Source organism: Letharia columbiana, assembly GCF_014066305.1.
Source record: "Letharia columbiana isolate WasteWater2 chromosome Unknown Sc0000027_s0, whole genome shotgun sequence".
Classification (NCBI taxonomy): domain Eukaryota; kingdom Fungi; phylum Ascomycota; class Lecanoromycetes; order Lecanorales; family Parmeliaceae; genus Letharia; species Letharia columbiana.
This window is the reverse complement of record NW_023501069.1, coordinates 390763-416398: the sequence shown is the minus strand read 5'-3', so window position 1 is coordinate 416398 and position 25636 is coordinate 390763. Positions and strand designations below refer to the sequence as shown.

The window sequence follows — 25636 nt, the reverse complement described above, 5'->3', positions numbered from 1 at the left end:
CTAAAATCGCTTCTTTTGCGCCACCATATCATCAACCCCCAGAGTCGAACTATGCATTCCTTTGCGAAGCTACTGATTATTCACTGACCGAAGCGGGAACGACCTCTCATCGATTGGAAGCTCACAGACATCATGACAAGCCGAAAAGACTGGAAGCAGGCATACTCTGCTCCGTTTTGCCCTAAAGCTCCCTCAAGCCAGCACCTGGATGTGGTCAAGCCGAGTTTCCCCAGACACGAAGTCCCCATTGAGACTGTTCTAGACATGCAGCAATCCGACACTATGGAAGATTTTTGAGACTAAGGCGGGTGGGCATGCAAAAAAATCACGCGATCCAGGAGATCGCGTCGTTCGAGGTTACACAAAGACAGCCCATCTATCTTCAGGTAATTCGATGAGCTTCTTCCATTGCCGAGCAAGACAAGATGAGAAGCAAGGAAGAATCATAGAAAACCCGGCTCGCCCTCTGTCTCAACACCCAGATCTTCCAACTCTACTCCCCTTGCATCCAAAGCTGCCGCCCCAACACCTATCACATCCCAACCACCAACTCACCCACTCACGCACCAACCAAGATGTATGCCACAACCCTCCTTCCCCTCCTCGCCCTCGCCATCACCACCCTCACCGCACCCCTCGACACGCGCCGCTGGGGTCCAGAGGAATACTATTCCCTCGGCTGTCCCACAAACACCACCAAGCCCTACGCGTCTCAATACCAGCAAACCGAGGTCCTCAACACCTTCGCCAACGAGGTGTTCGTGCACCAAGAAGTAGCTCTTGGCTACGACACTTATGCCGCCGTGAATTTTATCAATCATGCCCCCGAGGTCGCTGGTGTAAGCAGTAATCCTATTTCATCTCCGTTTGTCAATCACAAGAGACCTTCTCTCTGCACGAATCCCTCCGTTTCCGTTCCATACGCTCCTAGCCGCGGAATCGTCTCGTCGCTCTATTTCCTACCCGGAAGCAATCTGACAGCTGACACATACGCACACGACACAGAACGGCACCGCGATCGTAATCCCCTTCCAAAGCGCCGAGCTCAAAGGCGGCTCCGTCGTCCTCCAACGTGTCTTCGTCGGCACCAACCTAACCGGCACATCCTTCGGCACCATCCACTTCAGAGGCAACAGCGTTGCGTTCGGCGAGGGTGACATCGCCGGTATATGGAGGATGATCGGAACGTGTCTGGTGGAGTACTGGGATGTGGCTTCGGGGGTGGAGGCGAGTGAGAACCCCATTGCTTACTTTTAGGTGAAGTGAGGGCGAAAGAGGGGGGAAGAAGAGGGAGGGGGATGTAATTGAGCAAGGGGACTGGGAGGCAAGGAAATGGTGTGGAGGTTTACGTGTATATCTACACCAAATAAAAACTTTCCCCATCAACCCAAAAATCCGTCCATCTTCCTCAATCTCCTCACTACTACCGCACTACAATATTCCACCTGGCACCCAACATCTCACACCCTTCCGTTTCCCCTTTCCAACCCATCCCCATCCCCATCCCAAAACCCCATCCCTACCCATCCCCATCCCAAAATCCCATCACCCCCACGCCCCATCCATCATGAAACCCCCCTTTCCCCCCTTTTCCCACCTCTCCCCCAAACCTCCAAAAACAACCGCTGACTAATCCCCCCACCCCCCCACCCCCCCCCCCCCACGACAAAAATGACCTAATCACCGGTTTCCGGCAGCCAGCCAATCCTCTCGTTGACCGAACGCCGCCCAACGGGCTCGGAATGGTGCGGGTGGGTGATTGGAAGGGGGGAGGAGGAGGGGAGGAGGAGGAGGAGGAGGGGGGAGGAGGAGGAGGGGAGGAGGAGGAGGAGGAGGGTATTTGTGGGTGGGAAGGAGTTAGGTAGGTTGGAAAAGCGGATGGATGGATGGATGGATGGGTAGTTTACGATCTGGTTGTTGGAGATATCCCGGATGGAGGATGTGGGGTGAGGGGGTGAAGGGAACGATGGGGATCTTTTGCGTCGGTGGTGTTTGATTTGATTTGATTTGATTTGCTTGGCATAATTAGATGAGGTGGAGAAGCGAGAGAGGGGCCGGAAGCGGTGGTGGCTATGGAGTTTTGAAAGGTGTCGATGGGGGTGATCGGGTTGTATGGATTTATTTTTTTTCCATCTCCGGTGATTACCGTTGCGATTGTGCGACTTTTGCGCTGGTGTTGGTATTAAGTATAGCCCAAGTATGAACCGTCTCTAATCGCAAATCTATCATCGCCCCGGCTCCCGCCCCGCCCTGATATCGAACCCCCTAGTACCCACCGTTGCCGTTGAGATAGTCCTCAGGGATAGTCGGCCAAACGTCCACTCCGTCCATAATCGTCATCGCCATCCCGCCCGTCAAATGTGTCTGGATATGACAATGCAGGTAGAACGCGCCGGGATTGACCACCTGATACCTGAATACAATCCACGCAGGTCCCTGTAACACACTAGGGGTAGTGAAGCTGTCCCTCAACGAAGGCGTCTCCAGATTAAAGCTGCCCGGTATCACGTTCATTGCGTCGGCAACTGTGCTGTAGTTGAAAGTACCGGTGCCGGCGCCGATCAGGTAAGCTTTGTTGCTGTGCTTGTGGACCGGATGGGCGGGTTGAGCAGGAGCGGCAGCATTGAGTACGACTTGGAGGACGATGTCGACCCAGGTACCATTGATGGTACGAATGATCAGGGAAGGATCGTAGGCGTCAGGGTTGGACGTAGAGTTGGGGTGGAAAAGGAGGGGCGTTTGGTAGTTTGCCTGGGTGTCATACAGGTTGCTGCCACTGAGGGACCAGTTGTAGTTTGCGCCAAGGCGGCCGAGTTTGAGGATGTGGGTTGCGTCCGCGGTAGGCGCGGGCTTATTGGCGGGATAAGGAACCAGGAGAGTTTCGTCAAGGGGGATGACGGAAGCAGTGGTGTTTTCGCCACCATAGTTGATGTATGCGGTAGCATTTACTGTGCCATTGCTGCTGGTTGTCGCGTTGTAGCTTTGGTGACCTTTGTGCGGTGTGTGGTTTTGGTAGGAGAGCTTCGCATAGCCCGAGAGTATCTGATCGGCGCCCGAGTTTGCGACGCGGATGGTGTAATCTCCAGGAGTCTGGTCTAGCTTGATCATTGCGGAGAAACGCTCGCCGTTGTACAAGAACACTGTGTCGGCGAGTTGGGGTTCGATGTATATACCGTCCACGGCATAAATCCACATGGGGTGAGAGTCAATAGAGAAGACTGGGGTCTTGATACTCATTGCGCTGACGATTTGTAGGTTGAACCACTCATCCGCAGCATCAACATAGAAGGTCTCCATGCTGCCATTCGTGGGCGTGCAGCCATCGAGCAAACCAGCTGGAACGAGGTCAATGTTGGACGTGAAATTCAATCCTTCATCCAAGGCGGCTTTGCTCGGTGGTGTGCACCTTTTGTGATGTCAACGATTGCACTACTAATCGAAAATTGGAAAAGACTCACCCTCTATCGCTCACAGTCGATCCATTTAGCAGATGTAACAAAGGCGGTGGGGTGAGCGCATTAAGCACTGCCTGGGGCTGGCAATTCACAGCTCCCTTGCCGTTGATCAGAAGACTGTCAACACAGAACAGATCAAGGCCTGAAGCCTCTTCAACAGCCCGATATTCTGAAGACGTCAAATGGTCCCAGTCGGAGAGCAGAGCGAATTGAGCTTTCTTCTCGGCGCTTTGCATTGCAGCGATGCTGGCGCTGGTGCTATTTGCAATGAGTCCGAAAGGTGAAGGCTGACTTGATGGTGGCCTAAACCGTGATGTGTGAGCTGGGAATCATTTAGCTTGGGCTACCGTCTTACGTGATGAATATCGGTCCGTAAAGGCCATCTTGGATCTCTCCTTGTGCGTGACCGTGGTACCTGAGGTCATGTCAGCTGATGCTCTACGATGATGGTTGGCCTGTCACCGTACCAGTAAGCACCATACTGAGTAGCGGTCCATTTGTAGGTGAAACTTCCGCCTTGGGGAATAGGTTTCTGAGAAACACCCGGTGTTCCATCAGACCATGGGGTATCCGTTTGCCTGGTATCGTGTCAGCGTTGCTGTTTCAAACTTTAGTGTTTTCTTAAAGTCTTGCCAACATACTCAATACCATGGAAATGGACGGTCGAATCAAAGGGAAGGTTGTTGTGAACGACAAACTGGGAAGAGTTAGCTCTATAAAGTTCTGGTCGGACTTAGTGACTAACCTCTACATCGTCTCCATAATTCATATTCAGCTGTGGGCCTGGGAGTTGCCCATTGCTCAGAATGACATATCTAGGTTGGCCATCAGGGGCTCTGACCTCCCAAGTAAGATTGATCTCAAAGAAAACATGAGCGCAAAGAGAAAGTGGCGCATATGCCAAGAGGCATACAGCCGAGAACGGTCTATATAGAAACATTGTTGAACTATCCAAGAAAGCAGCCAAGAATCAGACAAATAGATCAGTAGAGAAGAATCATGAAAGATAATAGGATGAGCTGGAGGTGAAGAGCATTTTGAGATGATTCTCAGCAGCTTATACCGTGACAAATACCGAAAGGGATAGGCCGTCATAGACATGAGGGCCTGGGCACGAGGTGGTCTCACAGGTCCCATTGGGATGTGAATGTCGTGGCAAAGACCGAGAGGATGGGTGGTAATAGACGTTGGTCCCCGTGCAAAACGTAGTCTTACAGGCCTCTTTACTGTTCAGGGTTTCGAAAATTCCCCGAATTTTAAAAATAGGGTCAGAAGCCAAGGAATGTTGACGAATGGGAGGAAAATGAATCTGGACGCTGGCGGGCGGATGGACGGGTCGGTGTTGTGTTGAGTGGACATGTTGCACAGACGGCGTAAGGTTCGTTTACCGAATCGTGCATTGATCCAATGCATTGATCCGGTCTGGGGAAGCGGTAAGCAAGGTCCAATGAAGAGGGGCGAAGGATGGATGCAAGGAATTGCTTGGACCCAGGTGATAAGATGGGATCAGGATGCATATATGACGCCTTTTGTACAATTGATCTGTAGCATGACCAAAACATCTCATCTCATCTCATCTCAATTCTGCCTTTTGAGTTCCCTTACTAGTACTAGTACGTACGAGTAAGCGCGGCAGTTGACGGAGGCAATTACCTTATCTCCGGACACCCACTCGCATGGCTGCGGGGGGGTCGCGGTTAGTCTCGGTCTCCGTCAAAACGTCTACTTTACCTTACTTGTAAAGTACCTTAGACTCGAGCCGTCAAGGCTCTCCTGTCCGACCTACGCCACTAATTTAAAATGGGACTCTACGTAATAATAATGTAAAGTACTTTAAAGTCGGAAAGATTACAGGTCAGGGTGCGGCGTTTTGCTACTGTTTTTCCTACTTACATTTTTGGTGTGAAGGGCGGGCTTTCGCAACGGATCTTTCAAGGGCCATTACCGTATTGAAAATGAAATGAACCGACGTCGCTATACTTCCATTATTACGAGATCTGGTACACCATCGATGACGTCTCAATTTCTGACTCCGAGACCAAATAAAGTACATCTGGAGGCGCTTCGGTGAACATGCATTCTTTAGATTCGCATCTTTCAGTCTGTACATTTTGTGGGGCTGGAAGACCTGCAGTTGTACGACTGTTCGGGCTTGCCTGTTATGAGCTTACTTACTCGGGACTGCTCAGCCTCGACGAGCACATCCTCAGCGTGTTTTATCATCAACTCCCGGCAAATGGCGATGGCTTTGCGCTGATGCACTCTGTGCCTTGTCCCTGAAACTCTAGTTCAGCTGGTAAGTACTGGCCCATGTGATGCTGAATGCTCTCGCCATTCTCCCATTCCTGGGTATCCAGACCGAGGATAAATTCTACTCTTGAGACACTCCGTTTCTCATTCGCCTGGGTTGAGAGGGAAGCTGTCAACTTCTGTTCATCATGAGCACCTCTCGGGCTGTGATCAGCGAATGGTATACACGCTGTAATCTTTGCTACTTCCGAACGTGCAGGTCGACTTTCGGACTGTCTCGGACTGTCATTCAGATCACCCTTTTAGTGGCTTCATCTGTAAAATAGTGCCGCAGGATCAGACCACTCGCGCATGGTAGACTCTTACATTCGTTGATGCCAATACATACGACTGCTAGATTGCCTCCGAGGGCCCCAAACACAATCTCTTGTGAACTTCATCTCAATCTCCAGAGTCTCGGCTATTTCCAGAAGGACTTGTACGAAGATTCAATCCATACCTGCATCTGGTGCAACATTTGCATCTTCCCAACTTGCACATCTTCGTTTGTCTTTGGCGACTGTTCGAGGCCAAATAGCTCTTCGATCCATTTGAGAATGACAGGACCCACAGCTGGTTCCCCCATGTGCATTGCATTCGGAACAAACCTACAGCAGACGGCCAGAATGCTCAGTCACAGAACACTTTGGATAAGAAGAAGACATACCGCGCCTCTTTCACGCTCCCATGCTGCAGGGGTATCATCGAATCCTCAATGGGAAAGATCTCGTCATTCGTGCCCTATTCCGTTGATTAGCCTCTTGCATCAAGCTCCCGGAGAGGCATGAAAGCTTACGTTGGCAAGCAACAATCTGGCGCAAGATTTGTCCAGAATGCTATTCTCTACTAGCGAGAACCGACTCTTCCCGTCCTTCTTCAGCTCTTCGACATTTTCATATCCAAACTTTTCAGCTAGACACTCCGCGAGACTATGGCACAGCACACGTCAGCTCTTACGCTCTATCCTGAGGGAGAGACCACAAAGCTGTACTTACTCAAACGGATACTCTAGATGATCCACCTTATCCAACCACTCAGGCTCAAACATCCTATGACACCCACCGCCGTGACTCACCGCCCCCGTCAATCTCTCTTTATGCGTATGCGCAATTCTCATCGCATAATACCCTCCGGTGCTCAGCCCCCATGCAACTCTCATGTTCTTGTCAAGCTCCTCCCTCCCATCCATCCAGTCAAGTAACGAGGACCACAGCCGATCTGGAGACGAAGGATCGTGACGCAGAGCAGGACAATCGCCTGTCCCTGGGATCTCGACACCAATAGTTCCCCATCCACGAGCGAGGTGCTTGTTCGATGCATGCGTCATTTCGGTCCTGTATCCGTCCAAGCCAAAGATCTGAATGATACATGGGACAGGGTTCGTGGGTGAAGCATGCGTTGGAAGTCGCACGTAGACCGGGATGGTGGCACCCTCCCCTTCGATCCGGTGCGTGTGCGGTATTTGAACGTCGCTGAATTTCCCAGGAAGTAGCCCCGCGCCTTTCACGTATGCGGCTTTGTTGAGGCTCCATGCTTCCTTCTGCTTTGGAGAGCGTGGGATGGGGAAACGAGCGATGCGGTATAAAGCGGCCGCCCGGAGGTAGAGGGATGATGCGAGCGGGAGATCGTTCGATTTCTCGGCGGCTTGGGCGCGTTGATCGAGGGCTGAGGCGACGGGAAAGAAAGGGGCGGCGTAGGCGTCGAAGTCGTAGGGTGGGCGGAGTTTGGACTGTAGAGTTGAGTAACGACGTACCTGCCATTTTATTTGCTAGAAGAGAAGACAGACTTCAATCAACTTGGCGAAGACAGGCTCAAAATCTTCCAATTTACCGTCGAAGAACGGGTAGATTCCTATCGAGCACTTGCAATTGGCACTCACTCTCAGCAAGCTGCCATTCTCTTCTTCCGCAAGGCGGTACAACTTACCGGTTTCTTCCATTTCGTGTTCCACAATGCCTCGATAGAGTCATGATGTGGGGCTACCTTGTTGATGCGATCGCCTATCGAGTAAGCCATGCCAGATGCCAATGGTTGTCTGCCTTGCTGATGCCAATGGTTGTCCGCCTTGCTGACACCAGTATGTGTTACTGAGGGTCTGAGGAGGGTTGACGCGTCTTATAAAGAGAATTCACGGCGTTGATGGGAATAAAAATAGTCCTCGGCGTTGACCAAGGGAAGTCGTATATGCAGGATTCGGTGATCGCGCTTTCGTCCCATGGAACCCCAGCACGAAACCCTCTTGGCTATCATCAGAGAATCGGAGCTCATACTTGATGAAAGTGGAATCGAGAAGTCAAACTTGGGGCGGTTTCATGTCGTAGGACAAAATGGATTGGCTTTACAAAAATATTGATCGTCGAAGGACTTGAGCTAGAGAGTTTTAAGGTACTCTATTGTCTGGAGTTTCTCTTTTCCACAACCTTTGCACCTGGAAAAAGAGGCAACACGAGGCTGCGGACCATGTCTTGAAAAGTTTTTGAAATCTGAGAAATAAACACTTGGCAAATATGTTGAGAGTCGGGATCGTACCTGCCTCATACGTTGGGTTTGGGCCGAGGGACAGTAGACCTTCAGTCGATTTTGTCTTCTTCACGAACTTCAAAACACACAATATCTCCATTACACGTCCTCATTCCGTCCCGTTGCAGCCCAAGACTCTAGTCGCACTTGCATCTCTAACTTTCAGGTGCTTGAGCCGGTGAACGGCAGCGATTAGCGACAGACACCAATACTAGACTCGAAGCCAGTCCGCCTGCCAACGCCATGTTGCATACCCATTGAGGTTTTCTGACTACACCGCTCGATCAATTTGGCCGTTCTGTTGTGTATTTCAATACCTGAGAACATCATCGGATGGGCTTTGAAGAAGGTGAATGGAGATATACCTGTGAGCTAGCTTGCAAGAATGACTTGGCTATAACCCCGACTTGCGACTTTTGAGGTTCAAAGCTCAGGCATCGGTCTGCCATTGAAGTCCAATCACACTCTCCTGATGATGACCTCTGGGTTAAGCATTTCCAACAAAAGAGCGTCCGGGATGCCAGACTATCAGCTCTCCTCCCGCACCTTGAGTAGGTTTCCAAAAGCGAGGTGCCTTCGCGGGCGTAAGGACTCAGCGCAACGCAAAGTGGCAAAGGTCCACGAATTCAAAGACGGAATCGAATAGGGGCTTCGCACCGAGATTCTAAGCTCAAGCGGTCACAGAAGGTAACAGCTCCAAGATGATAAGGTTACGCTTTCTCAGAACTCAAGACCAATCTGGGGCTCAAGCCCAGAAACTCGAACCAAAATACCTGCAAAAGAAGGGGAATGCAAAGCGATAACGATTTACCCTTTCAAAGGGCGACCATTGGCTCTGGTTCTAGAGAGGTCCTGCTGCAAAAAGATTTGCGTTGCGCTGGGGTCTTGGGCCCCGAAAACATCCGGTTCCAGAAGTGCAACAGCACCGGTTATTGTGACTTTCCGGCAGCTGAAGAGCGTATGTAAGGAAAAAACCATGATTCCAAGTCTCTCCCTCTACTGGCCCCTCGTCTCCGCCATGATACGAGACTTGACTCTATTGCTTGCCGATACCAATCGGCTCCTGGGGGGCCACTATCACAGCAATTATGTGCTTGATTTCTCGAAGATATGGGTTCCCTTATTTCAAGTCTCCGGACGCTTTCATTTTACAGATGATCGCATGTGAAAGCCACCGGAGTCCCACGGCATTAAAGCTTATCCGTCTACATGCGTTGACCATCCTACCGGACACTGTTTCAGGAATAGGTGAGTGCAGTGCGGACTTGCGTGGATGGCAGAGTACTGTATCATGAATCCCTTCTTTTTCCATCGATCAAGGCTCTATACACGTTCCAGAACCGAGAAGAGAACCGAGTAGTAAGAGTTCCCTCTCGCACTTGCTGTGACCTTCAGATCACCAGCGGTATCTGCAACCCGCTCATCTCTTAATGTATACTTCATACTAGCCTTTCTATATTTATTTTTCCTTAGGCTTGGACCTTCCAGAGTACCTGGCCTGGTGCAGTGTTGGGTCAGCAGTGGCTAGGTGCCAGCAATCACTCATTCGGTCACGATCGCCTTTGCATATCAAAGGACCAGCTCGATCTGCTGCTGAAGTTTGTAGGGCCGGAGCGGTTGCTTTTTGGGACCGATTCCCCGTTCGCGCCGAGGAAGAGCATCGATACCTTCACGCGGTATCCTGGGGAGTATGAGATGGATGAGGGGGCGCGGGAGGCGATCCATCGCGGTAACTGCGTTGAAGATGTTTCCGAGGCTGGGGGGTAAGTAAGGTATGAGCAGTAGCCTTTGAGGGCAGCAAAGATTTGACACTGGTCGTTTCTCTGAGTCAATCGGGTTCTCCATCGCGGGATTGTTCCTGGATTTCTGGGTTGACGACCTCTTTAACGGTCATCGTCTCTCGGATTGTAGATGATACTTGCGTTTCTTCTCACCTATGGTTGAAACGAAGTACAGGCCGTAATGTCATCAAAACTTCTACGCTCACTTGACCTCATCACTCGTGCCGTGATACCACCGCAAAAGCAACATTTAGGATGTTTCTAGAAGATAGTTTCGCGTCGAGAATGCAGGACATATTGAATCTATATTTTTGGTGCATAGATCAACATTGCTTAATGAGCTTTCACCAGGCTCTCCATACCTCACCTGACTGGAGACAAGCTGCCAGAAAAAGTAGCAGTCTCAAATCGCTGTTGGGACACAGATTATGAGTATCGAGTCGAAAGCAGTCGTTGCCATTATTAGATACATTTCAGTTCAGACGGGCTTTGAAGTCAAAGGTAATCTAACCTTCTTCGTCGTAAATTTCGGTGTTTTTGGGGCGGACCCGTACCGCAACAACCGGGACTTTTATCCAGCAGCACGCCGGACTGGGCTGAAACTGGAGGTGAGATTGCGGAGATTAGTGTCACGGGTGACGTTGAGAGTGGGGAGGAGAATCTTGAGCGGGTTTGGACAAGAGCTGTGGTTGTTGTTTGGCAGGGGGGAGGGACGAGCGCTGGGCAAGGAAGGGCTGGGTTACCGTGATGCTGCGAGCTATTGTTGGGTTTGCGAGAGGCGATAGCGGCTTAGTTTTGACCTCTGGTTTTGGAAACAAATTGCATGAGATCTGTCCTACTGTTGCGGTTCTGCAGCAGCCAGATCGGTTGAGTATCACGTGGTCAAGGACATCAGTTTTACTCAGCTGGAGAAAAGGGCGTCGTCAAAGTCGAATTTTGCATACTATGTGTGACCGTCTATGTCTGCCGTAAAAAGTATGCACGCTTTGCTCAGAGCGAGTCTTCACACCTGTAATAGAAGTGTCTGTCCTGTCATGTCTAAATTGCCGTGGTAGTGGCCTCCCAAGCATGTGGGGATACCTTTTCGCAATTTTGGATGGCAATAGTTCTCTCTTCCACTATTAGCACGCACTGCACCTTTTGAATTTCGAAATGTCTCGAACGCTATTCGAAAGAGATCCAGGCTCCCTCAATCCACAAGTATGTTTGTTGCCGAGAGGTTAGTGTCGAGGTCGGTAGCTATCATAAGGGTTGTCTCCAGGTCGCAACTTCATATCCTGGTAGACCTTAGGTTGTGTAGGCGCACCCTTCTCTTCCTTCACAATCTTCGTCCCGTTGTCCAACCCTCTAATAGACATACCCTGATCTTGACCATGTTCCACGTCCCCAGGAGGTCGCCCATGCTTGCCCTTGTAACCCTGCCCGGGGTGATGAGGGTCATACTCATCGTCTGCGCCATCAAAACCCATGGGCGGAGCGTAAAACCCATTCTTGTAAGCCTTGTACTTGTAACTTGGGGGTGGTCTGGCCACTTCGCCCGTATGATGATGTGCGTGAAGACAATCGCGCTCGTCTTTCAGACAATATCCTTGGGTAGCCCAGTAGAAGCACGTGAGACTCTTGGCGGGCAGCGTGTTTGATCGCCAAAAACTCGGATCAGGAGAGCCACCTCTAACAGCAGGAGTGAGATGTGGATTAGGTGGGCTAGCCTGCTTTGGTGCTTCCTTTTTCACGCTTACTGAGGATGTGGCAGGTGATTGTTTGGAATACTGGGCCAGTAGAGCGTCCGTCATGTCACCAGACTTTCGTGATCGATCCTCGATCTGCGGGTTAAGCTTTGAGGCAGGAGGCATACTACCGGCCATCTTACCCGAAGCTTTATCAGTAGCACGCTGTAGTGCTTCGCGCTGCTTCTGTAATCTCAGATTTAACCGCTCCTCTTCTTCTCGCATCTCTTGCTTAGTAGGCTCGCGCATTCCGTTCTCCTCGCGAGGGCGGACACTCCGACCAGCAGCCTCAGCAACATGGTCTCGCGGGAACGTCTCTGAACGCTTTCGTTTTTCTCCTGTATGAGGAAGCTCACTGGCTACGCCACTACCAATCTTTGGGCTTTGTTTAACTGATTTGGTAGGAGTCTGCACCACCTCGGGTTTTGGTAGAACCGGATGTGCTAAAGCACTAGCAGGACTCAGGATTTGCTGATTTTGAGAAAGCCACTTCGCGGCTTCATCTTCGTCCAGATCCTTCGCAGGGGCGGTACCTTTGATTGTTAGACTTGGTAGCTTATTTGCTGGCTTTGGCGCAGATGTATGATTCTGTTTGGTGCCGTTGGTATTGGGCTTGGAGGCACCCTCAACAGCCTTTGCCGGCTCTTGAATAGACTTATCAAGCTTGAGGCAAACCCTCCGTCCCTTTTCCAAATCATCAGACTTCAGACATTCGCAGGGACTAAAGCCAGCCAAAGTAAAGAAAGTTGTAAGCCAGGCTGGATGCTCCGGCATAGTGATGATGCTGAGATGCTTGATATCACGGCCCATACAATACTTCTGGACATATCCGAGAAGAGTAGCGAGCATTCGAATATCAAGAACATGGTCTCCTGAATGTTGGTATAGCGGGTATAGCGTCTCGATCTTTGCATCTATGATCATACGACTAGAGTCCTTCTCCGTCTCCAAGGCAATTAATAGAGTGCAAGCACTCCTCAGCTCTGGATCTCCGTCACCAGAAGTACTTATATTAGGAGCTCCTAGCATGTATCAGTATCGACATCACAAAGAGAGCGGTCAGAAGCAACCTAGGGACTTTGCTAGTATCTCGATCGCATGGATTGGGCCACTTGCTCCTTTACTCTCCTGAACCCTCGCGAATACAGAGGGTCCAACAGGTTCTAGAGCTCCACTCCGGGATGTGATGTTTGGCATCATGCACGCTTTAGCAACTTGCGGCATGTTTTTCGAACAGCTCACGCACCTGTGGCGCAACCAATGGTCTCAGTTGATGATACAGATATGTGTAACTCGCTCTGCGAGACTCTGAATCAACTCGACCTTGGCAAAAGATCTAGAAGATCCGGAGGCAACAACGACTGTGGTATCGACCGGCCACTTAAGGTTAGTCCGGAATGTTTTGGAAGTGCTGGTAGCAAATAGTTACTGTTTGCCGAGCTGTGGATTGCTTGTAAGCCGTGATCTGAAAAGTTCCGAGTTGGGAGGGTTGGGAGTGATGGTGAATAGAGTGTGTCTGTCGAGTGAGGGGAGCTACCCTCCTTTGATGCAGCGACCTGAGGACTTCTATTTAGAGATTGCGGATAGATTGTATGCTGAGATTATTGTCTATCTGGTTAGAGGATGTCTTTTATGCAGGTGTCTGGAACTTTCTGGTCCGCCGGTACTGATAGATGTAAAGCGTCTTTCGAGCGGGGAAGCCGCTCTCCTTGGATGCAGCGACGTGCAGACTTCTGCTTAGGGAGTACCGGTAGACTGTATGTTGCGGAGATCGTTTGTCTGATGGTGGAGACTCCTTAAATATGGTGGTCTGGAAATTTCCAGCTACATCCTGCCTCACTGTGTGCGCTCATTCAGCGTTTTCGATTAATCAACACCTGTTCTTATTCACCCGGTGCGAAGTTTCACCATGCGCATTTATTCACTTCCTTTTAATCACTTCCACTATTCACTTGTCACACGAAATGGGGTTTGATTCAAACGAGAAAGATATCAAGTCGACGTGATGTGTGAAATGAGGAGCGCGGGGCAAGTTGGGGCAGAGTCTAGCAGGAGCACTTCCGACGATCGACACTAGACCATATTGGGCGAAGCCAGCTGTCATCACCAATCAGAGGCAGTCTCAGTCAGCCTCTCAGTTCTGCTACCTGGTTCGGTAGTAAGCAGAAGGTGCTAGCTCGAAGGGGCTTAGAAAACGGAAGCTAACCGGAGGGAGCTTAGCGAGCTTAGCACTCTGAGGGGACTGAGGCAAGCTTCTTCGCTGAAGTCTACTTTAGGTGCAGAAAGCTGGCGATAACAAGGTATGTGCTACCTTACCGTTGACCAATTAAGACCGTAAATCACTGGTGAGCCTAAGGTAATCAAATAGTACTCCAAGCAGGTGTCGCTGGAGACGTTTTTGAAGCCAGCAACGATGGGTTGAAAACCCAGGTAGCATGAAAATTATGAGATATGCTATTATCATATGTACAACTCGATTATAGCATGTTGATTCCAATACCGAACTGCAGTCCCTTTCTGCCGTCTTCGCCTCTCCTAAGCACAAGAGGTAGCGAAAAGTTGAGCTCGAATCTTGCAACAGGATGTGCATACACCAAACCGAATCCAGCAGCCATACTAGGTAAACCATTGCCCAGCTCAGCGATAGTGGGTGATAAGGTCTGCTTCACTTTCTCGCCGTCTGTACCCTCAATCTCGGATTTCTTCAGTGCAAGCAGTCGTCCACCGTTGGCAAAAAGTTGGAAACGGAACGGTTTGTCTTTGCCCACGCGCGGTATTGGGAAGAGTAGATTCGCACTCCCAGCGGCATAGACGTCCCCACCCAGAGAATCACTGCCGTCTCGGGGACCTAGACCAGACAGTCTAAAACCTCTGACGTCTGTTGGTCCTCCTAGCTGGAATCGATCATTGATGCGAGATGGCTTTGACTCAGCCTCGGTACCCAAAGGTAGTGGGTAAAGAAGTCCAGCTCGTAAGCCGGTAGTCAGGGACACTCCACTTTCGCCTTGAACCCCGGGTATGGGGACAGGTATAGCACCTTGCGCTTCAACCTCTGCCTTTCCAAAGGCAACATCACCTTGAAGTGGGCCCCATCCCGCCAGCTCCAGCGTTGATTTATTAAGGTATCCTCTCGTGGGAAGCTGTGGGTTGTCTCGTCGATCCTTCACCCATGTGTGCGTCAAACTACTCTTGACGCTATCTCCTGCATCACGTCGAACAGTAGGCGATGCATTGCTGGCTAGACCTGTGATTTGTCTCCAAACCCCATTGTAGCCCAACTCATGCATGCCTCCACCCAGAGCCATCCATCTGAGCTTCGTCCAACCGCCTTTAAGAACTTCTTCGTGGCTTGACCATGGCTTTTGAGTCGAGCTAGCAAGCCCGCCAAATTCCCATCGAAGGTCGGGATTACTTAGTATTGGGGTTTCAAAGCTGGCTTGGTATGCTGATCGTGTCCGTGTTCCGAACGAAGCGTTGACGTTCAGGCTTTCTGCACCACCAAATATGTTGCGTGCAAGGCCATGGACGTAGGCAGATCCTTCTGCATTCCCAATATCGGTACCTGTTTTGAACTTGAATCGTGATTTCTCTACAACGGAGAGGTATATGTCAATGTCTGTAGGTGTCATCGACGGGTCGGTGTGAGAAGGTCGGTCGATGAAGAGTGAGATAGGTTCATGAAAGACATCTGCCAGAAATATAAGCTGTGGAACTTGATCGAAGCTGGTGGAGGATACCGAGTTTGTGAAGCTTGTCCGCCCCAATTGAGACTTCTCGGATAGCTTCAGCTAGTGTGTAAGGGCGATCTTGGTTGGCACTAATGATTGGATTGAAGATGCGGTCAAGGAATCCTTTTCGTGTGTTCGTTGCATTGAGAATGCGTATTGAGGATATGGTAGTGGGTAACGTGGAATTGTCTTGAATCTGGGCGATATATTAGCACTGAAATCTACCAAGGTGCGGTTTGCGCTTTTGAGAATAAGGCAGAAGGAATGGAAGAGTATCACCAGCTCTCCCAGCCGCCGCTGAGCTTTCTCGACTTGTGCTAACTCCCTCTCATTTGCCAGTCTCGTCTTCTCCTCCTGCAGTTTTGGATCCACCCCTTTCTTGAGCCTATCGAAGATCTGAATCAGACAGACGATTAGTAGCTAAGCGTTTGTTGGCGACGAGCTTGATGGTGACACTCACATCATCTCCGGAGTCCAATGGGTCTGCCATTGGAGCACAAGGAATGAACTTGGAGCTCTCCAAAAGTTCAAAACACGATGGAGCTCTCCGCGTCGCGCTAACATCGGCGCTTGTAAATGCCGACATCCAGCCTTGTTAATCATTTCAATGCTGGCAACTTCTCGATTCATTCATCATACTCTTCCAAATCAACTCACGGCATCTAATTTACACAATTTCAGAGACATCTCACGGTTACCACCATAAACAGCTCCTGTTATCTACGATAAGTCAACGTTTCCTCTCACGCGGCGACCCGACTCCCCAGCAATGGCAACCCGAGCAGCCAACAAGCGGGTTCGCACCCCATTCTCCAAACCTCTTAGAGCACCATACTGATCTACGTCAAGCTCACTCGCGAGTATGCCACCATCCAAGCCAACCCTCCTCCATATATAGTCGCCCACCCTTCCGAAAACAATATCCTAGAATGGCACTACATCCTTACCGGTCCCCCAAATACTCCCTACGTGAACGGCCAATACTGGGGCACCCTCCTCTTCCCACCCACCTATCCCTTTGCTCCACCGTCGATCCGTATGCACACGCCCTCCGGCCGCTTCCAGCCTTCAACTCGCCTCTGCCTTTCGATTTCCGACTTCCACCCAAAGTCTTTCAACCCCGCCTGGGAAGTCTCGACGATACTAATAGGCTTGATGTCTTTTATGACAAGCGATGAGATGACGACAGGTAGTCTGGGGGCTAGTGATGCAGAGAGAAAATGGCTTGCTGCGAGGAGTAGGTGGTGGAACAGCACTGGCGGGGGGAGTGTGAAAACACCCGTCAAGGGCAACACTGCAACAGTCAGAGGGGTGGGAGCAGTCAAAGCGGGAGACGGAGGTGTCAAGTTTAGGGCTGAATGGCCCGAGCTGGATGAGGAGAACTGGAATTGGATGAAAGAGCACAGGATCGATGCTGCGACAGGGAAGATCTTGGCCAATCCCGAGGGTGAAAATAACACAACCAGTGTAGCGTGCTCGCCTGAAGTGGCGGCATTAAAAAGAGGGCCTGGGGGCACGACTGGCCTGGGAGATGCGGGAAGGGCAGCGAGAGACGCGGGTCAAAGCTGGGTAAGGAGAAATAAGCTCCTGGTGGTGGGAATCGTGGTGATAGGCTATGTGCTGATGGCGAGACTGTGGGCGAGGGAGGGGCGGCAAGTCCATAAGGAGGAAACCGATTTTTCGTGATAGAAAGCGAGGAGTTTGGATCAGAGGGAGTGTGCTTACGGCATTAGGGACGTCGGTTCAACAGGCATAGCGCGCATCGGCAAATCCTTGCGGGCTCAAGAAAAGGAATTTTGCAGTACCACCATACCACCATAACTTCGGATGCGCCTCTGAGCAGCTCTCGTCTAAGCGAGGCACTGCTGTTGAGCAAAATTATATTGTCCCAATTTAGCAAGCTTCGACGTGGTGAAATTATAGGTGACATGGTCACTGACCCAATGAACGGTTTCTGTAGGGGCTGCAAAAGCTGACAGTCGATGTTGACAATTCGCCAGGATTGACGCTTTAAAAAATTTCATCAAGTCCATTCACGGATAATTCGGCCTATCGATTAACATCTTGAAGCAATTTCAAGCAAACATTCCGCCAGATGCATCACCCTTTGAAACATGGCAACACTACCTATTGATCTACAAAGCACCGCGCTTCCCAGAACAAGCCATCAACCAGCACACATATCGCCCACTAATGTCTTCAAACACCGCCAGCACTCCTCCACCCAGCGCCGAATCTTCTCTTGTTGTTTCATACGACGATTCTAGAGAAAAGTGTACTGTAAGCACCCGCCACTAAAATCCACCAAAATATTCAGCAAAGCCAACCGCCTCGTGTCAGTCCCGATATCCTCACTGCCCTGGCCACTCAAGGTCTCACGCCGTAGCAGAGCGCTCCCATCTTCCAGATGTCGATACCCGGTGTGATTAAAGAATACCTCCATATTCGAGTACTCTCTACATGCCTCTCTGCCGTCAGGATCCAAGCAGAGATAGGCGAAATAGGATTCCCCTTGCCCCGCGATCTTCCCTCTGGTGGTGCGTATACTATGCACTGTCTCTTCAAAGGTTTTCAGATGTTGCCCTCCTAAGCTAAGTGGTCCCAATGTGTTGAAGCATCCCACGGTCCCTGACAGGTCAACTTCTTCCTCCCCGTCACGGCCGTGTCTCTCGCAATAGAGGGTTGGCGGAGCTCGACCCGGGAAAATTTGACCAAAAAATTATAGAGCGGAGGCAAGGAATACATTCACAAGCTCGGCATGCAGGACTTGGACACAATGCCGGAGGAGCAACACTGTTTGTTGAGAATTCAGCTTGAAATGCTACTCGAACGCATCTCCCAAGTCATTCGATTGGCCGCAAAGCTCCCAGTAATCCATGTTAGCCGGAGGGATATCATCCGGAAGGACAGCTGGCGGTATTAGTTCATGGCACTTCTCCGCTTGTAGCTCGCACCACTTCCAACACGGAAAAGGGCTCTTGCCTAAGAGCTGTCGATCGCGCAGTGATAATTCGAAATCATGGAGAATTACGCGCCAGGACACCAAGTCTACAACCAAATGATGTACACCAGGAGAAGCAACATTTGTCCTTCCATTGCACCAATACGAAATCCACCAATAGAAGAGAACGATTGGTTTAGCGGGACTTGATCCAGACTGAGATCCAATACTCAGGTTTTTATCCCTTGGACCTTGGATTCCGTTGGATGTATAGTCTAATCAAACTCTACACACTTTGAACGAAGAGCGTTATGGGCTGAGACCTCGCCTTTCAAGTTCGCGATCCACTCGGCCACTGCCGTCCTGTCAGCCTTAGCTGAAGCCAAAGTCGGAATGCCCTCCACACGCAGCCAGACCGTCTGTACCATATGTGTGGGGAGACGCTTAGACAGGTAGTCGTGGGCTTGATGAAATTGTGCGGTAATGGATCCTTGCTCGATAACCACAAGATGCAAACTATCTCTAGGGTTTTCATACGAATCATCGCGCATTACCACCACCGCTACCAGACCTTTGAAAGGACTCCAAATATCTGCTAGAAGCACCAAAGCCTTCTTGATCAAATGATGGCCTGGTCGACGTATAACAAATTGGTGCTTGCATCCCCCACCTCCACCTCGCGCAAGCTTGATTGCTTTGATTCTGCATCAGCCTCGTAGGTCCAGACCCTCGAGCTCAATTGTGGCCTCCAGCCATTGTCCTGGTCCAGACTGGGCTTCCGAGCGACTGGGAAAGAAGCACCTGTGACGGGGCTGTTTCACGATTTCCGGTTTGAATGAGAAGATAGGCCCTTCCAATGCGCCCGCAGTCATGCTTGTTTTTCAAAATATCGTCTCCGACCGCTTCAAGACCGGTAGCGGACGGCCGTTTCAAAATAATATGACCCAACAACCGGGGCGCTCTTGTGGATCTCTAAGCTTACACTGACAATCTTTCTTGGGCTGCAACCCTCTGTATCTGTAAGTACTGTGGCACAGCAAATGTTCAATGTACCTGAAACATGTAGGTCGGGGCCGGCTCTCGTGGTGACGAAGAGCAGACGCGTGCCTCATTTTTAGGAGAGTGACGACGAAATCATGGTCGTTGAGGGTTCCTTCCAGCTGTGTCGCTCTGTAGGAAGATGTGATATTGTACCGAGTCAAGCGTGGAGAAACATTCGCACGGGAAAAAAGTCCGAAAACAAGGGTGAAAGTGGAACAAATTATTGCTATGAAAGGCTCATGCCATTTCACTGTAGTTACGGTGCGAAAGCTAATGTTATCGACGTCTCCAATATTCCCTTGGATTGCGACAATACCAACGCAGTTGAGCTGCTTTCGCACATCGATTGCCAATTCTTTCCGCTTGAGACCCGACCTTACTCTATGTTCAATTTAGATGAAGCCAACATCCAAGACTACCATACCTTCACACAACTAGCCTACCTTTTCCGGGTGGGCTACGGTCACCGAAGCCAGCTCAAGAAATCAAGAATCAGTTTCCTCTTTCTAGACGTTGTTCTCAAACGCTGGCGGGTATCCGGTTCGTCAGGAACATCGATAGGATACCAAAGGTTCTCGAAGGAGGAAAACGGCCTGATCTTCGTCTTGTATGTGTACTTGTAGCCTAAGTATACGCTGAAGAACAATCCCGGCTTGTTAATAAGTCAGCATATTTCGACGGTGATTTGGAGGTGAGGGATCTCAACTCCGAAATAGGCTGTGGCCAAGTCCACAATCGAATCCTCCTTAGTGACTCCCTTGGTCTTGGCGCAGAGGTCGTATATTGCAGTCCATCCAAAAGAAAGCATGAGAGTCGTACATGAGACCAATCCGATCACTGCCCACATTGGCTGCCAGTGCGCTCTATAGTGTTTGTCCTTGTAATACGATGTATTCCGATCGATTGTGTTTGGGAACAACTTCATGCTATGAGTTGTTAATACTGTTCGACGCGAAAGGTGGAGGCACCATCACCCTTGTCGAAATCGAAGAAAAGCCAGACACTCGCTGGCGTAGATACAGAGGACAGGTCCCGAGTAAAGGCGGTACAAAACGAAAATTGGCTGTCCGAATCATTGATATTAGTCAGGACTCTACGCGACCAATACCGGGTTCAAACCTCTTGGACATCCGTTTTGGCCGCCCCAATCGCGAGGAATGCCAACACTCCAGGCACGAAACTGATTACAATCGCCGCGAGTGGTGTATGGCCATTGTTAGTCCGCCCCACGGTCTCCTTGATGAACTTGAATGAGCTCTTTCGTGCAAGAAAGAAGACTGTCCGACTTGAAACATAAAGGGCAGAGTTACTAAGACCGGGTCAGCTTATGCCTATCAAAGGGCACTTCAGAAACAACTTACGCAGCAGTGAGTGCCGAGAACAGGAAGGCTGCATTGAGAAAGCCTGGAAGTCCTGAGATTCCAGCATTCTGAATCACTATGACGAAGGGACTTCTGGTACCGGTGGTGATGCCATCAAGACGAGATCCTGGTGAGTAGTACTCCACATGCGGATGCGGGAGTCTGGGATCCAAGTAATTGACGCAAAGTCCCACAAAGAAGATCACAACGAGGTACAAGCTCACAGGTAAGAGATACATGTATCGTGCTGCTGTGGGCAAGTCCCGGCGTGGGGACTCCGCCTCTGCTGCTGTTACTAATACTATCTCACCACCCATAAATTGGAACATTGCGATGGTTAGGCATGTCCTGGCGCTATCAGCGGATGGTGAACTCAGATTGTACGACATGCACCCACCAAACAGCCATGATTTGACCTCCAGTGCCAGGTATGGCAATTGTAGCACCGCCTTCGAAGAAGCCGGTGGAGTTATAGCCTGGGCTTATTTCAAAATCTAATCATTCGTCAGAGGGAATTTTGCCGTGAATCTCGCGCCAGCTCACTACTATGGATTGGCTTTGGACCAGCTGTGAAGGTAAGCAAGTCTTCTTCCATGCTCATTCAAGGCTACCCACCCCCAGCTTTGATCGCAATCATGGAGAAACAGACGAGAAGAATCAGCAGGATCTTGATCCATTTGAATGTCCATTCTAAGTTTCCATAGATCTGACATTGCTAAGCATACTCCTTTCCCCATCGTTAAGCGAAATTTTCTTACCCGCACACCACACGCGTTCATCAAAATGATAATTAGGAGCAACACGAATGTGGCTGGAGCAATGCCGAATCCTGGGCCCCAGTACTGTGTGAACATTGCCGCCGCTATGGTCAGAGTCACCAAGCTCATGCAGTTGGCCAGCCTGTTCTCTCCGGTTAGCAAGGACTAGGAGAGACATGCCAAGGCTGGGGCTCAAATCACCAGTACGTCACACCCACTGCGAACCCCAGAGCCTCGTCAACAAAGACGTCCGGATAGTCCATGATTGCTCCAGCAATCGGTCTGATACTAGCCATCTCGGCGAGCGATCGCATAACCGCGAAAATCGTCAGACCTGCGAATAGGTACGCTAGTAAAGCACCGACAGGACCAGATAACGCGATGATCTGTCCCGAAGTTTGGAATAGGCCAACACCAACAGCACCCGAGAATGCGATTCCTGCCCATTGTGAGTCAGCAGTCTGATAAGCAATCTAGTGGACATTTACCGGTGACATGGTGTCGTTTTAGTCTACGGTCCAAGCAATCGTACTTGAAGACTTCGTGACTGAGCCTGCCAAGCAGGTCGTCCGAGCTTTTGCTCACTGGTGCACTCTGGTGATGCTCGCCCTGCTCTATGCTGAGCTCTTCGTGACGAATCTCGATACTACCTGGTGCCATCGTAGGCGGTAAGCCCTTAGCTAAGATTCAGATGAAAGTGATCAATCTTGCAAGAGGGCCAAAGAAAAGGACTGCCTGGTTTTTCAAATGAAGAGGGTGGGCGGTGCAATGATTCTTAAGGTGGTGCGCCGAGGATCGGCCTGCTTACAGTATCTGCTTGCTCCTGTGGGAGTCTTTACACGGCATTGCGCGCCAAGGAAGCTCGTGCATCTTCAGCCTTGTCTAAGAGCTACAGCCTTGCCTCTACCACCAATCACCATCAACATGTCATTATTTTAGGATTCTGATTCCTTATCAGGCTGCATGAGGCTACTGCAAGGATTAACCTCCGCTGCGTAATCTAGTGGGGCTTGTGCTCTGGGCAGCCTCACCACTACGACCCGATGACGACGACGTTGCTGTTCAATGAAACAACCACTGTACGAGACTGCCGTGCTCTTTCTCTTTGACATCATCCACGGCGCCACGCCATGTCAACCTCCACTCAAGCTATGTCGGCCCAGGTTCCTGGTGGACTTCGATCGCTGCTTGGTAGCGAAGGCAGCTCCACTGCTGAAGCTGTGTCATCACATCCATCCCTACGTGAAACGTTGGCATCGTTCAGTCTGCCCACCAGCACGACGATACGGCGGCTTTACAATTTACTGCTAGAGCTCGACCATGAATGCCTGCGACACGCTACTGATGGAGCCTTGGATCCCGCGCAAGACTCGACATCAGAGGTAGAGTCCGTGGTGGGGCTAGCGATGTTTCTATCTGGGTCTTTGAGCCAGTGCGGTTACCCGGGCACATCTATGTTCCAAGAAGTCCAACTCCGAGCTTTGATCTCTTCCCTTGCCCTACTCCAGCACAATGGAGTTCATACCTTGGATCCAGAGCTTTACGATAAGCTTAGGCTCAAAAATATCTCCGCACGGTTTCAGAAGATCGCGTTCCAGCTACAGCGCAGCTCGACATTGGCAGATTCGATCCGTTATGCCCCAAATCCCTATCTTATACAGCTTGCTTCACAATACGTCTCATTCATCAATCGAGGCGACTCCCCTTGGCCCTCAATATTCGGGCCGACCGTGGACATCTTCTTTTCAGCCTTATCACTGGTAGGAACGTAACTCCTTTATATACAACAATGACTTACCTCAAGCTCTAGGGTGGAGGTCAATACAACCACATAAGAGAAATCATCGGCGGTTTGAACCAACTCGTTAACATATGGCAAAAGCCGCGGACCAAGTACCAAGCACTTTGTGGTTTGCAGGAGTATACCCGGCTAGCGACCAGTCTATGCCAAGAATCTGCTATCGCCGACGAATCGGGTGAACTGCGGACAGCTGCCACCGCTATTGTATCAGCCTTAGTCGACAAAGTGGATGAGATCCTGGCCGTGGAGCACGGACAATTCCCACGAGAACTAGCAAGACGATGGCACAAGGCGCTTGCAGTAATTTCCCGTGGACCCCCAGATCTGGATCGGGGGTATTACTATTACGGACTATTGGATTGCATTTCCCAAATTGCCGCTGTCTCGGATCCACAAATGTTGGGGAAAGGGTTGCTGAACCGAGTGAATGGTCTGATCTTCGACAGCGTTGTACCGGAGTTCCGATGGAAAGCTGTCAGTATCCATCCCCATTATAGTGCATCGTGACTAGAACAACACCAGTGGATGGCTTCTGATACTGTTCGCAGATAGAGATATTTTTTTCCTGTCACAGTACTCGCTGGGACCAGTATCAGATGTTGAAAAGAGAGATTGAGACACGAAGTACTGTTGAGACCAAGTCAAAAATCCTCGAAGAAATGCGGTTAATTCGAGCTCATTTGGAAAGTGACGAAGAAGAGAGCTTGAGACTCCGCGTATCGCGACCCCTTACACATGTCTCCCGAAAACCTTGTGGTGATTTTGGGATCAAACGATATCATCAAGCCTGACTCCCGGAGAATCTCCCGTTGGAGAAGTCAATACGTCCCGCAAGTTATGCCACGAAAGTCCTCTGACCAGATCAATGACCAAAAATTCTACCACTTATTCGCTGCGTTCCGTTCGCAAATTTAGCAGCTCTTACCATTCCGCCGGCCTATCAGACGACTGCAGCCACGCGCTCTTTTACAACGATAGCGAAGTTTCGGTCTATCGGTTAGGAGATATACGGACTAAGGACACGTCGCCGAGCTTCTCCAGGATCTTCAACCAGCAATACAAGCACGGGGAGTTCATTCGAAATGTCGCCCCATCCCGGGCATTCATTGTCATAGTTACGAATAAACGCCTACTTGTTTTCAAATTTGACGCAGATACACTGATTGGTACTGTTTCGCATGGGGACTGGGACCCCAGCGGACTTGCGTGTCACGAGAGCAAGACTCATCTGGTGGTTTTTCTTGGTCAATGTCAGAGAAATAAGACCAAGAAGTACGACGGCCAGATTAGAGTCTCCAGGTACAGAATAGACGGTCAAGCTACAAATATGCCCGTCTTTGCTCTGAACATGCCAGCGAACGACTGCCCCAAGAGAATCACCTTCGATACAGAATCGCAGATCCTTACTTGTATCACGAGGATCCAGAACAAGCTCTCTATATGGAAGTTGGATAATGAGTTCTTTTCATCAGTAGAGCCATTTGAGTTCCTGAAAAACAAATACACAGCGGTAAGCGCTCAAAGTCCATCCTCGCCTGCAGATAGATGCTGACATCAGATTCACAGGAGACGAGGGAAACGGGGGTAACTTCCGCTACGGTCTATCAGTCACCGTCGAAACGACTTTACGTCCTATGCACGACGGCACCATCAACAGAACGCTGGCACCATGAAGGTGAATGGTCGTTTATCCTGCTCATTCCTCCGAATACGTCCCGACCACATATACATCTCGACAGCAAAGTCCACACTTTCGAGCAGTTAAAAAGCCATCGCCCTTTGTTTGCAGGCCGTCCATCAAGTCAACACCACATCTTCGCGGTCCTGGAGGACTCAGGCAGACTATCTGTCCTCCGGCTCAACAGACATGACGACGGTGGCATTCATAGCCCGGATGGGGATGCTGAAATCTTGGCGCATTCTCTCTGCAAGCAGGACAGGCCCTTGACTGATTGCCTACGCTTTGACCCATCTGGCTCATTTTTGTTCGCAGTGGATCCGAAGGGCAAGATTGTTGTCACGGAATTCGAGAAGGAATGATCTACCGGACATCAGAAAATCCCGCGAGAATTCCCTAGAAAGTCTCATACGAATAACTCACAGGCCCATTCAAATCTGGATTACTTAAAGTCGATGTGCCAGCGGAATCGGCATAAGTGGCTATGAATGTCGCTCACGATACGATTCGAACGACTATAACCATTCCTAACGACCGTGGCACGCGTCCTTCTAGT

The 25636-nt window shown here is 50.3% G+C and overlaps 10 protein-coding genes across 10 annotated transcripts; 4 read left to right on the top strand and 6 right to left on the bottom strand.

Moving 5' to 3' along the window:
• Window positions 1-575: 575 nt before the first annotated feature.
• Window positions 576-1257, top strand: HO173_008027 (uncharacterized protein; the record flags this gene model as incomplete). Its single annotated transcript, XM_037309927.1, has 2 exons — window positions 576-839; window positions 1006-1257. The coding sequence occupies 2 exons, from the start codon at window positions 576-578 to the stop codon at window positions 1255-1257; spliced, it is 516 nt and encodes a 171-aa protein (XP_037163224.1).
• A 1008-nt stretch (window positions 1258-2265) lies between these two features.
• Window positions 2266-4395, bottom strand: HO173_008026 (uncharacterized protein; the record flags this gene model as incomplete). The annotated part of the gene is made up of 6 exons (XM_037309926.1): window positions 2266-3406; window positions 3459-3758; window positions 3811-3870; window positions 3923-4033; window positions 4097-4152; window positions 4201-4395. 6 exons carry the CDS (start codon window positions 4393-4395, stop codon window positions 2266-2268), a joined length of 1863 nt encoding a protein of 620 aa, XP_037163223.1.
• Window positions 4396-5677: 1282 nt separating this feature from the next.
• On the bottom strand, window positions 5678-6210 carry HO173_008025 (uncharacterized protein; the record flags this gene model as incomplete). The annotated part of the gene is made up of 2 exons (XM_037309925.1): window positions 5678-6004; window positions 6205-6210. The coding sequence occupies 2 exons, from the start codon at window positions 6208-6210 to the stop codon at window positions 5678-5680; spliced, it is 333 nt and encodes a 110-aa protein (XP_037163222.1).
• Window positions 6211-6735: 525 nt separating this feature from the next.
• HO173_008024 (uncharacterized protein) lies at window positions 6736-7683 on the bottom strand (the record flags this gene model as incomplete). The annotated part of the gene is made up of 2 exons (XM_037309924.1): window positions 6736-7473; window positions 7531-7683. The coding sequence occupies 2 exons, from the start codon at window positions 7681-7683 to the stop codon at window positions 6736-6738; spliced, it is 891 nt and encodes a 296-aa protein (XP_037163221.1).
• A 3582-nt stretch (window positions 7684-11265) lies between these two features.
• Window positions 11266-12996, bottom strand: HO173_008023 (uncharacterized protein; the record flags this gene model as incomplete). Its single annotated transcript, XM_037309923.1, has 2 exons — window positions 11266-12794; window positions 12843-12996. The coding sequence occupies 2 exons, from the start codon at window positions 12994-12996 to the stop codon at window positions 11266-11268; spliced, it is 1683 nt and encodes a 560-aa protein (XP_037163220.1).
• Window positions 12997-14249: 1253 nt separating this feature from the next.
• Window positions 14250-15990, bottom strand: HO173_008022 (uncharacterized protein; the record flags this gene model as incomplete). Its single annotated transcript, XM_037309922.1, has 4 exons — window positions 14250-15460; window positions 15510-15696; window positions 15780-15896; window positions 15961-15990. 4 exons carry the CDS (start codon window positions 15988-15990, stop codon window positions 14250-14252), a joined length of 1545 nt encoding a protein of 514 aa, XP_037163219.1.
• A 279-nt stretch (window positions 15991-16269) lies between these two features.
• Window positions 16270-17186, top strand: HO173_008021 (uncharacterized protein; the record flags this gene model as incomplete). The annotated part of the gene is made up of 2 exons (XM_037309921.1): window positions 16270-16296; window positions 16350-17186. 2 exons carry the CDS (start codon window positions 16270-16272, stop codon window positions 17184-17186), a joined length of 864 nt encoding a protein of 287 aa, XP_037163218.1.
• A 3409-nt stretch (window positions 17187-20595) lies between these two features.
• HO173_008020 (uncharacterized protein) lies at window positions 20596-22261 on the bottom strand (the record flags this gene model as incomplete). The annotated part of the gene is made up of 8 exons (XM_037309920.1): window positions 20596-20791; window positions 20844-21191; window positions 21241-21337; window positions 21387-21410; window positions 21459-21549; window positions 21602-21743; window positions 21803-22040; window positions 22090-22261. 8 exons carry the CDS (start codon window positions 22259-22261, stop codon window positions 20596-20598), a joined length of 1308 nt encoding a protein of 435 aa, XP_037163217.1.
• Window positions 22262-22731: 470 nt separating this feature from the next.
• HO173_008019 (uncharacterized protein) lies at window positions 22732-24193 on the top strand (the record flags this gene model as incomplete). Its single annotated transcript, XM_037309919.1, has 3 exons — window positions 22732-23361; window positions 23412-23876; window positions 23951-24193. The coding sequence occupies 3 exons, from the start codon at window positions 22732-22734 to the stop codon at window positions 24191-24193; spliced, it is 1338 nt and encodes a 445-aa protein (XP_037163216.1).
• Window positions 24194-24267: 74 nt separating this feature from the next.
• HO173_008018 (uncharacterized protein) lies at window positions 24268-25442 on the top strand (the record flags this gene model as incomplete). The annotated part of the gene is made up of 2 exons (XM_037309918.1): window positions 24268-24912; window positions 24969-25442. 2 exons carry the CDS (start codon window positions 24268-24270, stop codon window positions 25440-25442), a joined length of 1119 nt encoding a protein of 372 aa, XP_037163215.1.
• Window positions 25443-25636: the final 194 nt, after the last annotated feature.